The 17,949-nt window shown below is 45.8% G+C and overlaps 1 protein-coding gene across 13 annotated transcripts in view; it reads left to right on the top strand.

The window, feature by feature from the left end:
- Positions 1–17,436, top strand: part of RASAL2 (RAS protein activator like 2) — a 176,932-nt gene extending 159,496 nt beyond the window's left edge. For 8 of the 13 annotated variants that reach the window (XM_038183330.2, XM_021272309.4, XM_021272308.4 and 5 more), the window contains 6 exons: positions 502–1,360; positions 5,374–5,508; positions 6,612–6,814; positions 7,295–7,382; positions 10,099–10,129; positions 12,218–17,436. In XM_038183330.2, coding sequence (XP_038039258.1) covers positions 502–1,360; positions 5,374–5,508; positions 6,612–6,814; positions 7,295–7,382; positions 10,099–10,129; positions 12,218–12,360 — 1,459 coding nt within the window. In that variant the 3' untranslated portion in view covers positions 12,361–17,436. Of the gene's footprint in view, positions 1–501; positions 1,361–5,373; positions 5,509–6,611; positions 6,815–7,294; positions 7,383–10,098; positions 10,130–11,649 lie in introns of all 13 variants that reach the window. The other 5 variants (XM_038183332.2, XM_038183331.2, XM_072041664.1 and 2 more) reach the window with 2 other exon arrangements.
- The last annotated feature ends 513 nt before the right edge of the window (positions 17,437–17,949 follow it).

Genomic DNA, 17,949 nt, shown 5'->3' with positions numbered 1-17,949 from the left:
GAAGCAAAAAGCTGGCATGTGGCAGAACTGCCAAAGAGCTTGTGTATCGTGGTCTCTGTGCAGTTTCTGTGCTGATAGGTCCCTAGGGCCAGTTTTGACACATGGACGCGTCTGTCCTCTAGACCTACAGGAGCCTTTAGGCAACTCCTGCTGAATTTTGAAACGTAGGTGAAGGGTTAAATGGAAACTGAACTGCTCTGAAGTCTTGATGGAAATAAAAGTGTCTAAAGGGGAAGGATTTGGTGGGGTTGGTTTGCATTTCACCTCTGAAAAATAAAGATGAAGCACTGCTTGAATCAAACTTAATTTTCAAAGATAAGCAGTAATTAAGGAAGAGTGTGTTCTGACTTGAACACAGAGAGCTCATGAAAGGAAATCCAGTTCCTTGAAGCTTTCAGAGCAGGGGAGGGAGGGTTAAATGAGGTAAAGAGGCTTCTCTGGGACAGGTCTCTCAGGGTCTCGGCTGCTTAAAAATTAACTGAATTCCTTTCCTCTCGACAGTGACTTGCATAAGCTGAAGTCTCCAACCCAGGAAAACGTGGATGGATATTTTAGGGGCAAGACCTTACTGCTGGTTCAGCAGGCATCCACCCAGAGCATGACTTACTCAGATAAGGATGAAAGGGAAAGCATCTTGCCCAACGGACGTAGCATTTCCCTCATGGACCTGCAGGATCCTCACACGGCTCACAGTGACCACGCTTCTATCATGCACGACGTGCCTTTGCGTTTGGCTGGCAGCCAGCTCTCCATCACCCAGGTGGCCAACATCAAACAGCTGTGGGAAGCTCAGAGCACACCCCAGAGCGCGCCCCAGGTGCGGAGGCCCCTGCACCCAGCTTTGAACCAACAGGGCAGCCTCCAGCCACTGTCCTTCCAGAACCCCGTTTACCACCTCAACAACCCTCCTCCGCCGATGCCCAAGGCCTCTGTGGACTCCAGCCTGGAGAACCTGAGCACCGCCAGCTCCCGCAGCCGAAGCAACAGCGAAGACTTCAAGCTCAGTGGGCCCAGTAACAGCAGCATGGAGGACTTCACCAAGCGCAGCACGCAGAGTGAGGACTTCTCCAGGCGGCACACAGTCACAGACAAGCACGTCCCCATCGCCTTGCCCCGCCAGAACAGCAGCAGCCAAGCACAGATCCGCAAAATGGACCAAGGGCTGGGCGCCCGGGCCAAGGCACCGCAGTCCTTGCCGCACAGCGCGTCCTTGCGGAGCACGGGCAGCATGTCGGGGGTGTCGGGGGCCATGGTGACTGAGCCCATCCAGAACGGGAGCCGGTCCCGGCAGCAGTCCTCCTCCTCCAGAGAGAGCCCTGTCCCCAAGGTGAGGGCGATTCAGAGGCAGCAAACGCAGCAGGTAAGGAAAGCCTTTTCCCAGGCAGTTTCTGCTTTGATGTTTAGCTGGTTGCTGCGCTGACCATCGAGGCTTTTTGATCTAAATGGAGCTGAATCAGTACTGGCCGGTGGGATGGTGACACTTAAACAAGTGGCCAGTAATAAGGGTGAATGAACAGTCATGCTTGTTACCATTACAAGCCTGGCAAGCCTAGCGTGCATATTATTTCTGGTCCTTTTTGTACTGAAGTTAAAAAAATAAAAAAACTTTTGCATTTAGTAAGGTAGCAGCCCACCTTAAAAGAAACAAAACTTGAAAATTTTCCCGAATAAAAAAGTAGAAGCAGCTCTGTTCCAAAGGGTAGTTAAGATTGTCACGGGAGAATGCATTGCCCTGTGGTGCTAATTTAAAAGCATAGCTACCTAAAAACACAGAATAAACAAAGATAAAGTATCATGAACTAAGCTGCTGCCAAAATAATAAATAAGTAGAGTTGTCTAAGTGTGGAGAGACCTATATTTCACCATGATGCAACAACCTACTCTGGCCCCAAATAAATGCTGTTTTTTCATTAATCATCCCAAACTATGAGTAATGCAAACACTTTCTGGAAAGGAGTGTTTGTATGTACCCGTTCCTAATACACCTTATCAGCTGCTCATAGACAACTGTAAATCAAGATTTCCCTATCAAAAAAAAACAACATTCCTTAACCTTTGAAAAAAAATGTTGTGATTTGCTGTGTATGAAAAGCATTTGCTATGTTCACTATTAAAGAGGAAAATAAGTATTTAAATGCTTGGTGCTGCAGCAAAGGTAGAAAATGTCTTGACTGCAGGTCAGAGGGAAGGTGGTTGTTTTTAGGCATCTCCTGTTGGTGCATACAGCTGGGCAGGGTGAGGCAACACCTGTGCTGTTCCTTGGGGCTAAGTGTTTTCTTCTGTGGTCACTGCAGGGGTAAACATGGGACTGTTTGATTTACCTTAACAGCTTCAGAAGGACATTTTTTAAGCTGTGGCTTTCCACAAGACCAAGGAAGGATGCTGCCTCTGCACGGAGGCATGAGCTTCAGCAGCAAAAAGTTGCAGCCCCTGAGGCTGCACCATGCTGTCCGTGCAGCTCCATCTGCAAGAAGCAGGAGGTTGTGATCCTCCTCATGGGAGTAGCCCTGCTGGCAAAGGTGCTGCCGGAGACGTGGTTGTGCAGGGGAAGGATTTGGCTTATAAGGCAAAGCTGGCAGAAGAACTTAGTTGCCAGCATAAGGTCCTGCTCTGCTGAAGGCTTTCCAGGTATCCTTGTAGCTTTCCTGGCAAACCCTCCTGAGTGTTACAGTCTAAACGAGATGGTGCCTGGGAACCCAGGAGCAATCAGGGCTTCAAAACTACTTTGATACCTGAAGTTCATTACAGCACAAGGAGATCAGAAGCACTGAATCACAAAGCCAAGGCTGTTACGCCAAGTTAGTAATACCAAAAATGTAATTGCTTGTTGTTTGAAGTGCGTGTGTTTGTGTCCTCCTTCTGAGCATGTGTTTTGCGTTTGGGCAAGGAAGGGTTGCTAGGTAAAGTATATTGGATTGCAGCTAAACCCAGCGCAGAGGTGGTAGGAGTTTGGGATGCAGGTAACAAGGCAGCCTCCCTTGCTGCTCTCATGGCCCCTGCGAGCACCTGGGCTGGCTGATCTGCTGTGGTTTATGGTACGGCCCTGGGTCCTTGCTGAAAGCACCGGGGAGCTGGGGCCTTTCCTCAGGGCTTGTTAGAGGGAAGGGCCTGGACAGATACATGGAGAGGCTTTGCTTTGGGGGCGTCAGGATGAGGAAGGAGCAGGAAGAACAGACAGTTGTTGTCCCCAGCCTTCACATGTACACCTTGCACAGGTGGCTTCTGCCCTCTGTATTTACAAGAAACACTCCGTCCCCTGCTTGCTGCCTACCTCTTGGTCTGTGTTCATCCTTCCACTGCCGACTGCAGCTGCCCAAATAAATCAGGTACCTGGGGAGACTGGCTCCAGGGCAGTCTCCTTCCCCTGTCTTGTATGCAGCGTGCGTCTCCTTATTTTTCCACTCTCCTTCCCATGCTAATTGTTTTCACTGGATTCATTAGAGTGCTTGCTCCCACTGTAGAGAAATCAATTTGTTCTTTCCTTCCCCACACCCTTGAGAATGTCTTGAGTTGTGCCAAACTGAGTGGCCAAAATTTTTTTTCAAGGCAAATTCCATTGCGTCCTTTTAATTGCAAATCGTGTTGTGGAATTCTGCTCTTATTTAAAAAAAAAAAAGGAAAGCGAGGAGAGAGAAGTTGGGCATGTTCTTTCTAGGCATGCTTTGTGGGCGTCATAATTATTAGACTCTGTTCTCCACAAGTCCCATTTGTTTCTGAATGTAGAGTGAGGCCCTTTGTTCGCTGGGAGAGGTCAGCTTTTGCCTTCCATTTCCATTTAGTAGGTAGGTGGGAACAGAAATGTCAGTGTGTTCCTCTGGAAGGGAGGCAAAGAGGGGAATTAATACATGTTCCTAGCGGGCGATCCTTTTTTCTTCTCTATTAAGAGTAAATCATAAACCTTTGGCATCTGAAGTACTCGCCATCCTCTTGGTCTTTGTGAGCTTTCTGAGCATGGCTGCTGAAAGCACTCGGTGCTGCAGCTCAAAGGTGGTCTGGGGAGGTTCGCTGGTGCCCAGTGGTCTGTTGCAGGGCAATTCCCAAAGTCCTTGCCTCGGAGGAGAGCCTGCTGGTGACAGAGCCCTGCACTGTGTGGGGTGTCCCGTCCCACAGCTGCCGAGAGAAGTCTCACCGAAGGAGCCTGGCCAAGCTGAAAGGGGCTGATAGCCTTTCCTTCCCTCCCAGGCTAAAGCCTCTGCCTAAAACCATGCATTTTTCCCCAATTCCTCCCCCTTTCCTTTGCGTTCGTACCTGTCCTTGCTCAGGCTCTTCCCAGAGCTGGAGACCGCAGGGCAGTGGAGCCGCTGCAGCTGCTGCAGGATGTGCAAAAGCCCCCCAGATAGAGGATGACAGGAGGATCCCTCACCAACTTCTCTTCAGAAGCAATTACTCCCTGATGAAGAGCCCCTCCCTGAGGCTTTGACTTTCAAAATCACTGCCTCAGAGCACCTTTCACTTACCTGCAGTGCTGACAGGAGGCAGGCTGCTGAAGGGCTGCCTGAGCACAAAACAAAGCCATGGATGAGGGAAAAGTTGATCTTTTGCATTTCTTGAAAACTTTTAGACAGCGTTGCTCTTTCAGGAGTTGCTATGCTAATTTCTGTGCTTATAAACTTGTCTTTGTCCATGAGAACTGCTTGGAATTTGTACCAAGCCATGTTTTCCCCAGCTGGGTGGAGAGTTTTGGGTTTCTCTTCTTGGCTTCCTTTTCAGCTTCCCTTAAGGAGGATAGCCTCTCATTGTGTTTTACAGTTCTCCTGGTAAGCACTGCTGGCCCTGATTTCCTTTCACAGCCTTGACTGGGTGCATATGCTACAATAAACCACGGAAATGTGATAGGCATTATGGTGATAACATTACGCCTCTTGGCACTTTTAAGTACTGCTGTGCTGTCTCCTGTCCAAGCCATGCAGCCTCCTGCTCTGTAGCAAATTCCTGCCTGCAGCCTGGCCAAGAAAGTTGCTCTCGAGCTCCCCAGCTGTCCAGCACAACCAATCTGTCTCACCTGAACTGGGCACGCGAAGCTTCGTTGCTCTGTTCTCTGAGGGAGAAACCTCAGGTTGAGGAAGCCTTACTGAAACTCTGGCAAAGGGGGAAGGCAGATGTGAATGGGATTTGGAAACAGCGTTTTTTTCCAGAGAGATGTTCACTTAGACAAAGAGGAAAAAAAAATTTCAAGTGCAGTGATTTTAGAGGGACTCATGTAAGTGCTGTGTGCCTAAAGTCAAGGGAGGATGAAGACTCTTTGCAAGAAAGGTTTGGGGGTTCTTTGGAGACCAACAGTTCCATGGGCATTTTTCTCCTCCAAATGAATTATTTCAGAGCTGATTTGTGTGTAATTTCCTTGAGAAATGCTTATAAATGTCTCTGTTCCAGGTTCAGTCGCCTGTGGACTCTGCCACAATGTCACCAGTGGAGAGGACAGCTGCGTGGGTTCTCAACAACGGGCAGTATGAAGAAGTCGAGGAGGATGCAGAGCAGAATCCAGATGAAGCCAAGCATGCTGAGAAGGTAGATTTTATTCTGTATACAGCACACTCGGGGGCTGCTGGTGAGTCCTGTCCATCCCAGGGCTGGGTTCGGAACGGCCTCCAAGTGCTGCTGTGCCAGAGTTGTGCTTTCAAACACAGGTTGCATTGGCACAGCTTCCTGCTGTACATGCCGTCACGCATAGCCAGAGCACAGCGTGCCGTACTGTAGACTGACACAATTACAGGCTGTAGCATGTCAGGTGGATGCAAACTGACATAGCGGAGGGCTTAGAGACAACAGGCTGATATTTGGCATTTACTTGCATCGTGAGTCACACTGCCTGAGTGTATGAGATCCTCTTCAAGTCATTATTTTTTATGATGACATTATAGCTACGTTATACTGCTGTTTTTTTAATGCTTTGTTTTTTTTTTTTAGTCATGATGAAACTCCATTAAAAAAAAACACAGTTGTTAAATCCAACTGAGTATAGTTTAGGATATGCTAAGTGATTGCGCATGGCTCTCTAAGTGCAATTCAGACTTCATCAGTAGTTGCATTCAGATTTCATCTGTCGAACAAGAAACAGGAACATAGGATTTAGGAAAGGTGAATGAACCCAAAATGAAGTGGAACGTGTTGTGTTCCACTACTGTAAAAACAATTGTCTGTGGAGACAGTAAATGGGAGAACAAATCCTTAGCCACGTAAACGTGCAGTGAATGATGTCCCGGCTGAAGGCGGTGATTTCATGGCATGGTACTGAAGAATGAGTCACTTGGGTGCTGTAGGGGTGCTGTAGTGGCCCCCTTCCCATGTTTACCCCAGGACATTTCTACTGTTAGCAGCTTTTGTCTGGGAACCCCTTGAGTCTCAAATAACTGCGGATGTTGCCAGCCAGGACTGAGGAGCCATGTCAGAGCCATCAGAGTGCTTAGACTGTGCTACAGAATGACATCCTACAGCGTGAGAACAGCCTAATGCTCAGTGAGAGCTCTGCATAGTCCTTTGTCACAGCTACTTGCTTGCCACTTCCTTTACTTCTATCAATGTATTTTAATGAAAGAAGCGTTGCCTCTAAACATCAGAAAATTATAGTGACGTGATCTGTTCCTTCTTTCCTTCTTCCTTCCCACCTGCAGTATGAACAAGAGATAGCGAAGCTGAAGGAGCGCCTGAAGGTGTCGAGTCGCCGGCTGGAGGAGTATGAGCGGCGACTCCTAGTGCAAGAGCAGCAAATGCAGAAGCTGCTGATGGAGTACAAGTCCAGGCTGGAAGACAGTGAGGAGAGACTGCGCAGGCAACAGGAAGAGAAGGACAGCCAGATGAAAAGTATTATCAGCAGGTAAGGCCTCTGAAAGTGTGGCACTGTTTAGGACAAGAAGCACGTGCTGTCTTTGACACTGAAGAAGGTAGTTGTGTGAGCATCTCAACGTCTCTGGAGTGATAGCATCCTTCCTTGGAAAAAGAAAAAACTGAGTTACAGGTGTGGAAACTCTCCTCAGATTGCCAGCAGAATGGAGGAAAAGAATTAGGAATTTTGACTCTGGTCTCTGCTGTTCTTACAACTGGTCTCTTTGCTTTGTTTGGAATCTGTTCTTCAGGCAATATGCTCCAGAGCAGTTGCATTTTTGGCAGTGTCCACTTTGAGAATAAGGTTAGCCAATTGGGAGTGTCAGATGGAGAAATAAGCCTTTCAGAGTGCAGCAGAATTCTTCTGCAGAGCCAGGACAAGCAAAGAAGTCAAATCCAACAAGCCATAGTACCTTCAGTGCTCTGGAGTAATACTGACCTGTCCTAATATGTACCTCTCTTTGTGCACCAGACTCATGGCAGTTGAAGAGGAGCTGAAGAAGGATCATGCAGAGATGCAAGCTGTCATCGATGCAAAGCAGAAAATTATTGATGCACAGGTAAGGAGCCTTAGGATCTCCAAGAACCAAGTGTTCTGTGCATAGAACCCATTATTTTCTCCTATCCTCCTGCCCCAGCATTGTTATCTAGCTCCCAAGCCAGTGTTGGCCCGTGGTGTTGCACATGTGACTTACTGCCTTCTAGGAGAGAATTGGGTTTTTAATTAATAAAGACTGTGCTGTCTAATGCCAGGCTTTGAGCAGGCCTGGCAGCAAATCACGGGACTGACTGCTTTTCCAAAACCTCTTCTACTTCATGAGATCCCAGGGGGGGCAAATCAATAGTGATGCTTTGTGTAGACATTGTTCCAAGTGTGGGCCTGGGAACTCTGGAAAAGCTGTGCTTCATACCAGCATAGTTTAATTGCCATGTGCATGCATCTCAGCTATGCGAGCTAAAAGCACGGCTTTGAACGTTCCAGTCAAGAAAAGAGAATGCTTGCAGTGGAGCATTGCCCGGTGTAACCTCGTATGTGGCATTTCACCCCATCTGACTGTCCACGTCAGTCTTGGAGAAATGCCCCCTTCGCCACAAACCCGCGGTGCTTGTCTCAGTCAACACAAGTTAGCTTGGGGAGGTGGGACCCAGTGGGCAATGCATGTGGGTGTATTGTGTGGGATCATTTCAGCTTTTCTTCTGTGTCTGTGCTGATCCCAGAGAGCAAAGCTTGTACAACAGAACCCGAGACTGGTTTGGTGTCTGCCTGCCACGTTACGTTTGGGATATTTGCAGTTGGAGGACGTCTCCCCTGCTTCTGGGCTTTTCAATAGTTCCAACTGTAAAGTTTAGTAAGAGAGAATCTTTCAGATTACCCGTTTCAGGAATGACCCCAGTTGTTTCAGAAAGTTCTTTCCCTTTATGTATAGTGGGGGAAATAAAAGCCTCAGCTGAATATTGTTAAAGATGCTACTGGTGTCTTTTGAATGTAGGCGTAAGTGAACACAGAAGGGCATCCACTGGCCATTTTTTCCTGCTGAATGGACAGCAGTAATAGAAACGTTTGAGCTTGCAAGGAACTGCAGGGAAAATAGAATGTGGAGAAAAAAAAATGTGTTTTTAAAGGCCTGGTGATGTTAGAAGCATATTTTTTTAGCAGATTTCTTTTTGATAATCTGAAAAGTTCTACATTTTGTCTGCTGCCCCTGCCCATTTTACCACAGTCCTTTCTTCAGAAATGATGAGGGATGGATTTTTAGATCCTTACTATCTAATCTGAATAAATCACTTGCATACAATAACACTGCACTTCTGTTATCCGACCTCATAGAATACAAAGAAAATCTTACTGGAATTATACCCTGCATATTTCCTAGCTACTGTGCAAGATGTTGTGCACAAAGACACCGGTGTAATTGGCCTTCCCAAGATGTACTCCACATGAAACCCTTTTTGTGAGGACTTGCACTCAAAATGTAAAGGGGAGAGTGCAGTGCAGGAGAGGGAACAGGAATGTAGCTGGTCACTTTGTTTTTTCATCACAGTGGGGGAACAGTACAGCACACTCCAATCTGATCAGGCAGTATGGCAGGTGGAAGCTAGAGTACAAATTGAACGTGTTAGGCTGCTTTTTGGAGAGCCCACAGCCAGAACACCTCATTGTTAGAACTGATGGATGGCAGCTCGTCTGAACAGCCACCTCCTTGTTGCAGGAGGCGATGCCTTTTTCATCTGCCTCAAGAAGGTGAAAGGGACGCTGAGCAAACACAGGAAAATTTATTTTGGAGGGGAGGATTTGAGAGATTGTGACTTGAATAAGAAGCTTGCCCTTCCCTTTGTTCTATCTCTGTGCCAGTGGGCTCTCAGCCTTGGTCACAGACCAGCAAGCCCAAGGGTGGCCCAGCCAGGTCTGTCAGTGTCACCAGCTGGCGGAAGGGACGGCTGCTGACTTCTGAAGGCTTCACAACCTCTGGGCTGGAGAGGTGTGCCCCTTGATTCCACTTGATCAAATCATGCTTAATTTATCACTTGCAGTGGAAATCGTTGTAAAGACTGTAGCAAAACAGTATCATTAATGATTCCTCTTATAATCTGATGCATTTTTTCTTCTGAAGTGCTGTTAGTTCCTTGAGCAAGTGAAGTCATCGGCAAACCTCGACTGCTTCACTCTCAACCAGCTCACGGGGAGGGCTGAAAGGTAGTTAGCTGCCCTTTCATGGGTTCCTGCACAGAAGAGGAAACCAGTGAGATTCAGAACAGACGCCAGAGGAGCCCTAGTGTTTTCTGAGTTAATGTAGCAATCCCTCTAAGTCACACTTGAAAGATTTTTTTCTTATTCTGTGATTCATTTAGCAAGGGGATATAGCAGTGGCTGGATAAGAAAAGGTCTTTTCCACAAGAGATTTATGGAGTGGAGTTGGAACCTGGCTTATCACACCTGTTTGAGAGGAGTGGCTGCTAGGAACCAGCAGTAACCCGGGCTGCTTCTGCTTAGTTACATCACCACGAGACGCTTTTCAGCATTTGCTCTTTAGCCTTGTGTCCAGGTGCAGCATCCAACGCTACACCAATGCACAGCCTTGTCCTCAGGATACGTGCCGTTGGCACTGGCTCTGGGCAGTGCCCGGCGTGTGCAGCGGTGCTGGAGGCTGCCTCTGAGCTGCCTCTGAGCATCCCTGGCCGAGCAGGGGAGGTCTGGCAGAGCTCTCTCCTTGGAGCTGCAAAGAGTATTAGCCCAGCTGCTATTGCAAGTGACATCTCCGCTGTGTTAAATTACAGGTCATAAATGGGGATGAGATAATTCAAACAGGCAAGTAAACCCAATCAGTTCTCTAGCTGAGCAGCACCCAGTCCTGGCCCAGAGCACTGCCCTCCTACCCATTCCAGCTCCTGCCACTCCCTGTGCCCAGTTCCCGTGTGGTAGACGTGTTGGGCAGATGGTATTTTCCTTTGAGCGAGAAGATGCCTCTAATTGCTGAGCTCATGCTTTTTAAGATGGACTTTCCAGGTGTAGATTCCCAGCTGTTGTGCAGGATGGTACAGCGAGCACTGATCGGTGCCAGAATGTAACCAGCCTTTCATTTTTTAACTTGCTGCAAAGATAGATTATTTAGGAAAAAAAAATAAAAAATTTTGAAATGCATATTCCAGGTGAAATTTAGCTCGAGGAGGAGGAGCTTTAACTTGCTGAAGAGCACATTTCTGCTAAGGCAGTTGTGTTGTTTTTTTTTTTTTTTTTTTTTTTTTATGGGATCTTTTTCACATTTCACATACCCCCCCCCTCATTTATTTGAGGGGAAGGGCTGAGGCCTTCAGCTCCTCCCTTGTCGATTCTCCTTGCTTATGTTGACTGGATCAGGGAAGGTGCTAGGGCAGGCCGTAGCCTGCCTCGCTGTTTGTTGACTTCTACCTCCTCCTCCATTTGCTCTGCTGCATGGAGCTTGGTCTCTCCAGGGCTGCAGCACAAGCAGTGCTTAAATTCTGCTTTGTTTTTACACCCTCACATTTACCCCTGTGGGGAAGCCCACTGAGAAAAAGCCAACATTGCTTGATTACAGCTGTACCACACAGCTGATGTGCTGGGATCAAAACCTCAAGGGGCTGGCGCAGCACTTGTGTCTCCTCAGCAGTTTGCCTGAACTGTCCCTTAGTGTTTGTGCCTTCTGTACATTGTTTTTCTTCCCTTTTGTTTCTCAATGGGCTGGACTGGGAAGAAGAGTTCCTGCATGCAGCTTTTTCCAGTCAAGTAATTAGGTGTTTTTCCTTCACAAAGAAAAAAAAGCCAATCAGCTGGCAGCACGAAGGGTGTATTTACCTGCTGCCATCTCTGCTGCCGCTGTGTGTGCATTTTTTTTTAAAGGGAAGACAAAAATTGCCATTTCCTATTGTGCCACCAAGTCTTCAGCTTGCCCCTCCAGCACTGAGTCCCTATGCAGATGGTTTATCTGTTAGTAGGCTGGGTTGCGTTGGTGGGTTTTCAATTTGATTTATTTTTAAATAAATTCAGTGTATATCATTTAGCTTTTTGATGACTTTTGCTAAAAGAGGAGGCTGGAAGTATCAAAACGTGGGAACCCAGGATTCGGCAGAGCCCGGGAGCCCCTCTGAGCTGGAATGGGTCTAGGAGCAGTGTGTTCAGTGTTTGTTCTTTGTGTTCTGTCGATGGCATCTCCCCTCCACCCACACCGCCCCCTTTCTCCTTCACCTCAAGTAACCCCTTAGTTTTAGCTTTTGGCTGCTTCTTTTCTATGTTGCTATTGCACCCTCACCCCTGCTGGTGACTGCAGGCTGCCATTATTTGCTTTTTTTATTATTATTTTTTAATTTCAGACATACCATGAGTTTATTCTGAGCACATTCCATCCAAAATAGAGAGACAATGGCCATTAGATACCACCTGCACTTTTCTCTGCCAGATGAAACTTCCACCACTTTTATTTTCTGCTGCCTGTTTCTGTTTTTCTAACATATTAAAAAGAAATATTGGCTATTGTTGTTATTAACGCCAACACCCGTGCCCCCCTCTTCCCCCTTCCATGGCAAAATACCACATTTCCATCTGCCTCAGTCAGAGGCTGTCTGGATAAAGCCACTGTGACTGCACCAGTTCACCAATGTAACTTTGACTCACCCTCACCTTCCATCATGCAAAAAGGCCAGGAGGGCTGGACGGGCACGTGGAAAGCCCGCGGTGCACAGGGCCACGTCACCCCGAGAAAACAGAAAGAGGCAGACATCCCATCGTACCAGAGAATGTTAGCAAAGCTGCCTCTGCCTAGAAACCATCTGAAGATACTGTCACAGCCCCGGGGCCTGGAAAATCCCCGTAAATGAAGCTTGTGGGGCAAAGGCATTTTATTCGGGAAGGAGCTCTGACTTTGTGGGGTGTTTGTTGCAGGAGAAGCGGATCGTGTCCCTGGACTCTGCCAACACACGGCTGATGAGTGCCCTGACGCAAGTGAAGGAGCGCTACAGCATGCAAGTCCGCAATGGCATCTCCCCCACCAACCCCACCAAGCTTTCCATCACGGAGAATGGTGAATTCAAAAACAGCAGCTGCTAACCGGGCAGATGCTGCCGGCCATCTCCCCAGGAGAAGGGCAAGAGGGAGCAGACTCAAGAAACTCCCCAAATAGCCCCCTTCCCCTTACAGGTTTACATAATGCTGCTAATAAAAAGGAAAAGAGAAAGAACTCTGAACGGTGGGCTTTAATTCCCCACGCAAGGCCAGGAGAATCGGGCTCCCGAGAACAAGTCCTTCCATATCACTGTGTAAATAGCTGGAGCTCTTGGGTCATGTACAGAAAATGCCGATGTAATATACCAAAAGGAAGTGAATACTGTAGATTTTTTTAATTATTGCTATTTTTATTATTTTTTTCTCTTGTTGAAAGCACTGCAGTCCTTGGAGGGGGAAGAGGGGAATGTGAGTGCATGTGTGTTGTGGGTGAGAGCGAGCTGAGCAGTGGGTTACATTAGATAGCAGCTGTATATATCAGGCTGACTGATACAAGTACACGAGTGGAATGAAATAGTAGTGAAATGAACTCTGTAAGAAAACTCATCTGCTGGTTTTATTCCCCTCTTCTCTAGCTGTTCTGTAACTGAATGCCAACTCAATAGCAAACATTTTAGCAAGGAAGTTGACTCTTGCCGGATCCTGCACCTACCTTGGGTAGGATTCCAGCAAAAAAAAATGTCAGTCTTTCTGAACAAGGTAAAAATTTGGAGCAGCGAGCTTGTTTCCTTGCATTTGCACACAGTCAGGCTCCCCATCAAAAAGACAGAGGGAATCTGCAGTTTTCAAGGTAGGATTCTGTCTTTTTTTACCCCAGTTCTAATGCAGTTTATATTTTCTGTTTTGAGAATTTACAAACCTGTAAATACCTTTTTTATTATTATTATTTTTAATTTCTATCCAATCCTCACTTTATGCACCATGCAGTGGCATCCTGAATTCATTCTCTGCACTCCATCAGGAACAATCAGGTTAATGCTCTGAGGAAAGAGCTAACCAAAGGGTGCCAATGCCCAGCAAAGTAGACTTCTGTATGCAAAATTTCAATTTTCCTAGCAGATTTCTTTATTTTAATTATGTTTTGTTCAGTTTCACTATTTCAGCCACTAGCTTAACCTGTCGAGTTCCAATGAAAGATGCTTTCTGCACATTTTTGTTAAAAGATCTTCCATTTCCACTGGATACTTTTAAGGGTGATTTTTTTTTTTTTTTTAAGTTTTGTACACACCATCTTTTCTTAAGGAGTTTTGACTGAACTTTCACCTGTGATTACTTTCAGTTGCATTTCACAGAAGCATATTTACAGGCTGTATGTCAGTGCAATTACGAAGTGCCCTTTTCACGGAAGATAGTGACATTGACAAATAGTAAAAGATTAACAATAAATTGCACAGTATTGCCAATTCTCATGATTTTATCAAATGCCCCAATATTTAGTCTGAGGTTCTTTTAAAGTCCCAGATTCTAGAGGCAAGCAGTAGTGTGCCACTCTTGCCTTTCACTTGGTGGTATACATCTCTAGCCCCCAAACTCTGAAAGTAAAAATTTTGCAACAGCAATTCAAGTTTTAATTTGCAGTAATATACTAATAACAGTGAATATGATTAACTGTTCAGATAAGTTTTGGAAGTTGGAAATGCTGACATCAAAAATGGGACAAAACCTCCAAAGGATGCCTTGAGGTGGGATGTGTTTAGCAAAAACAGTTCAGGCTTCAACGAGGAACAAGTTAATGAGATGAATATGGGGGTACCTGCCTGAAATTGTGCAGCCTGTGCTAGGGACAAGGTCAGAGCTGATATCTCATTATCCTTTCTGGCCTTCATTTATGAATCTCTCAAATTGTACTACATTAAAAATGTAGCAATTTCTAATCCAATTCCATGACTGCTTGAAATGGACCCATGTTGCCTTGAACATGAACAATTGGCAATACTGAGGACCCAAGTTCAGTGTCTGTTGTCAAGTTTGTTTGTTGTTTGCAAATGAATTAATCTTGCCTCAGTGGGCGAATTTCAGTTTGTGACAGAGCACACTACGTTACCTGTTACACCTTGATTATTGTGAGTTAAGATGCTTTGGTTAAACATTGTCACACAAGTATGTTACGTTACTAACTATGCATAAATACAGAGACCACATCTCCTGCACTGTAGGATGGATGAGGAAAATGTGTGTGAATCTCTCTTCACAAGGCTGGTATTTGCATCTAGAGGAGACTTGTCTGCAGTGAGTTGGGATTTATCTTCAGTGCTTAGTTCTTTCAGATCAAAGCCTCTCTCTGGCTGCTCAAACGTGACGTGGTGCTACAGGCCAGGCAGCATCCTGCTCTGCTTCTTGGCCTGTTGTAGCCAAGTCAGCACTGTCTTTGACGCCCCCAGGGCAGTGCACTGCATTTGCTCAGTAGTGATTTCTTCTCGATACTTTCCAAATCGTCTTCCAGCTCTGGGTAACTGCTGACCTCTGTTTTCTTCCTCAAAGTGTGCCTTTCAGTTTCTCCTTTCCTTCCTCCTTCATGCTTCACAGCCGTAGGCACTCTTGGTGTGTAATAATCAGACTTGTGAGTAGTTCTCTCTTTTATAAGAAACCTTTGCCACCCCCCTTTTAGTTGAGCATTTTTGTGTGATTTGCATCTCCCCTTTGCTATGTTCTTAACTACACAGCTGCACCTTGGGCAGTTTGTTCCCCGAAGTAGCCTTCACAGATGGCCACATGTATTGGTCGTTAAGTACCCAGGGCAAATAGTATGGGTGTTCTGCGACTGAGGCATGAGAGCAAGCAGTCCTAGGAACACATTGACTAGAACAAGGCAGATGCAGGTATGTCATGCTGGCAGCATTAGTGTAGCGTTAATTTGGGAAACACATTTCACCAGAGCTCCCCAGCTTCCTGGTAGTCTTTCGGAGAGCACTGGCTGTGCTGTGTGGCTTAACGCTGAAGCCTACAAGGAGTCCCCTTTGGTTTCTGCAGAGAAATGCAATAGGGCAACATTTCACTGCAGATTTTGTTTTAGAGGGAAATTTAACCAAGGTTGATACGTTTTAGTGAGCTCTTCAGGGCTGTATCATTCTGAATGATGTACCTTCTCCTATGTATTTCTTAAGCATTTAGACTGGGAGAAGTTGCTGTTCTGAAAGAGTCTGATCCATTGATACCATACTCACAGCTAGTTTGTAGGCCAGTTGTTTCTCTTCTATTTCAATTTCTACCCTCAAGTGCAAAATACACTCCTGTCCTTGTGCAGAAGAGAAGCTGCCTGTTGACCCAAAAGGAGGTGAAGGTTGCAGCCTCAAAATGCTGCAAGACTAAAATTGATTAGTTGCAGCACAAACCATTCTGCTCCTGAGTTCAGCAGGCAGCTGTCTCTCCTAGTTTGTCACCAAGCAGCCTTCTAGAGAAATTTTAAGCTGCTTCAAGCCGACAATATGTGAAAATGCCAGCTTCTATTCTGTCCAGTCTGATAAAATTCAAGTGGTGCTAAGCCACGTGGCAGCCAAAAGGTCTGTCTGTTTTCAAGCAAGAACCCTAACTGGGCCTGATCTCGTCTGTATTAAGACTAATGCCAGTGGGTTTCTGCAGCAGTGAAAGAAAATAGTGGAAAAAATTGGATGATAAGCATTATAGACCTTAGGTTTTGGTTCATACATTCAGCAAAAGCATCTGGCTGCGCTAATGCTATTGCAAGCAACTGCTGCTATCGTTTAGAAACAGCCGAAGTAATGCAGGAAAAAAATTAATAATCTGTCAGAGTAATACTCGTATATTCCTAAGTCCAAAACAGAGAAGTTGTCCCTTGCTGGCCATGTTACTCAGTGCTGTTCCAGGATGACTCTCCCCAGACCTCAAAGCCACCCGGCTTTCCGGGTTATCCATGAAAGCTCGGGGTTTCCCTGGCAGGGCAGGGAAGCAGCAGCGTTTTGTAGCGCTGTGGCCTTTTGCCACGTCGTGTGTGGTATCTGTGGAGTGTGTGCACAACACAGGGTGAGCAGAGTGCTACAGGATAGGTAACTGAGGAAGCCCAGCCTTGAGTGGTGTCCTGTAAATTCCCCTTTTTTAAGGGGAATAGGCACGTTTCACATCCAGGAGGTAACAACTATTACATCCCTGGTGTGTTGGAAATGCTATGTGTAAAAGCACAGATTCATATAGTTACACATTTTGCAACGTTCCTCCCCAGGGGAATAACTCTAAGCAGGGGATCCAGAGGAGCATGGAAAGAAAGGGATGTGTATGTTTTCTAGTTAGAGAATTTGTGCTGTATCCAGTAATAAATTCTGTATCCATCTAATAAATCATCAAAGAAATTGATTTTATTTTATGTTCTTGCAATTGCTTTGGTTTGTCTTTTTTACACCATATATTAATTTCATGTTTTAATGCTTGCTTTAACCCACCAGCTTCTAACTTCATCTGAAAACTCAGTGATTGAAGTCAATCAATTTTACAGCAGCACCTGCGGAGTGTGCCAGCAATATTTATCTGCTGAGGTCACCATGTATGTATGAATCCTGTTTGTGTTCTGAGAAAATGTCTGTGTCATTTCTGGAGAACAATCCCTGTCCAAGTTGAACCGTTAAATGTAAATAATAATAAAATCTGTGATTAGCATGGTCAGCCACAGGTATCCAGCTGAGTGTGACAGAGCAAAAAGGGTTAAATTTAGGCCAATGCTTTTAGGTATTTCCTTCCCCACAGTAAGTTAACTCCCATGAGAAAGAGCATGTCATTACAGATCATGCCTGCCAGGAATCCTACCTGTAAAAATAGATTTTCTGTCTCAAGGGCCTTAATAAGAGTGTTACTACACAGAACTGTTTTGCAATGATAGCTCTAAATAATTTATTTTTTATTTCAACAAAGTACACCTTAAAAAGTAATAAACTTGTTTTTCAAGCCGTATTTTTATGCTAGTAGCACTGGACTGTTTGGTCTCTGAGATCCATTTCTGCATTTCATTGCCTGGGTTTGTTCTAAAGAAGATTTATTTTTGTTCTGTGAATAATTTTTGAAGGTTCTTGTAATATGTACAGATATAGATACATTTGAGGTCTTTTATTGATATTCCTACAAAGAATACAAATAAACTTTAACTTTAAACAGTTTGGACTCAGTAAACCTATGCTGATTTCAAAATCTCTTCTGTCTGCTCTCAGGTTGTTCTTGGGTTTTGTGTAACTTAAGAGGGAGGAGGGAAACGCAGTGTAACTTAATGTTTTGGGACAGACTGCATTTGACACCTGGAGCTCTCGGAGGGGGTCCGTGGCTGAATAATTCCTTTCTCATGTTTCCGTGGATGTTCTGATGGGGTGGCCAGCCCTGAGCACTGCCTCCCCGTGCCAGCAACCTCTCGCTTTCTGAAGCTTGCGGTGCTGGGAGGTGCCTGGCATTGTGGAGTGAGAGAGCGACAAGCTGTGGAGACATGGAGAATTGCTGGGTGCTGCTCTGGGACAGGGGATTTTTTTGTGTGTAATAGCAAGTGGTGGAAAAAAAAAAACTGGTATTAATTAATGTGTTTATGCCTCTCATATTGGACCAGTGAATGTGACCAATTTTCTTGCTCGGTTAATTCCTATTTTACAGGTTCTCATGCACCAGCCCAAAGCTGCAGTGAG

The sequence above is a fragment of the Anas platyrhynchos genome, chromosome 8 (genome assembly GCF_047663525.1).
Source record: "Anas platyrhynchos isolate ZD024472 breed Pekin duck chromosome 8, IASCAAS_PekinDuck_T2T, whole genome shotgun sequence".
Lineage (NCBI taxonomy): Eukaryota > Metazoa > Chordata > Aves > Anseriformes > Anatidae > Anas > Anas platyrhynchos.
The sequence above is the reverse complement of the archived record's forward strand: the minus strand, read 5'-3'. Positions and strand labels throughout refer to the sequence as shown.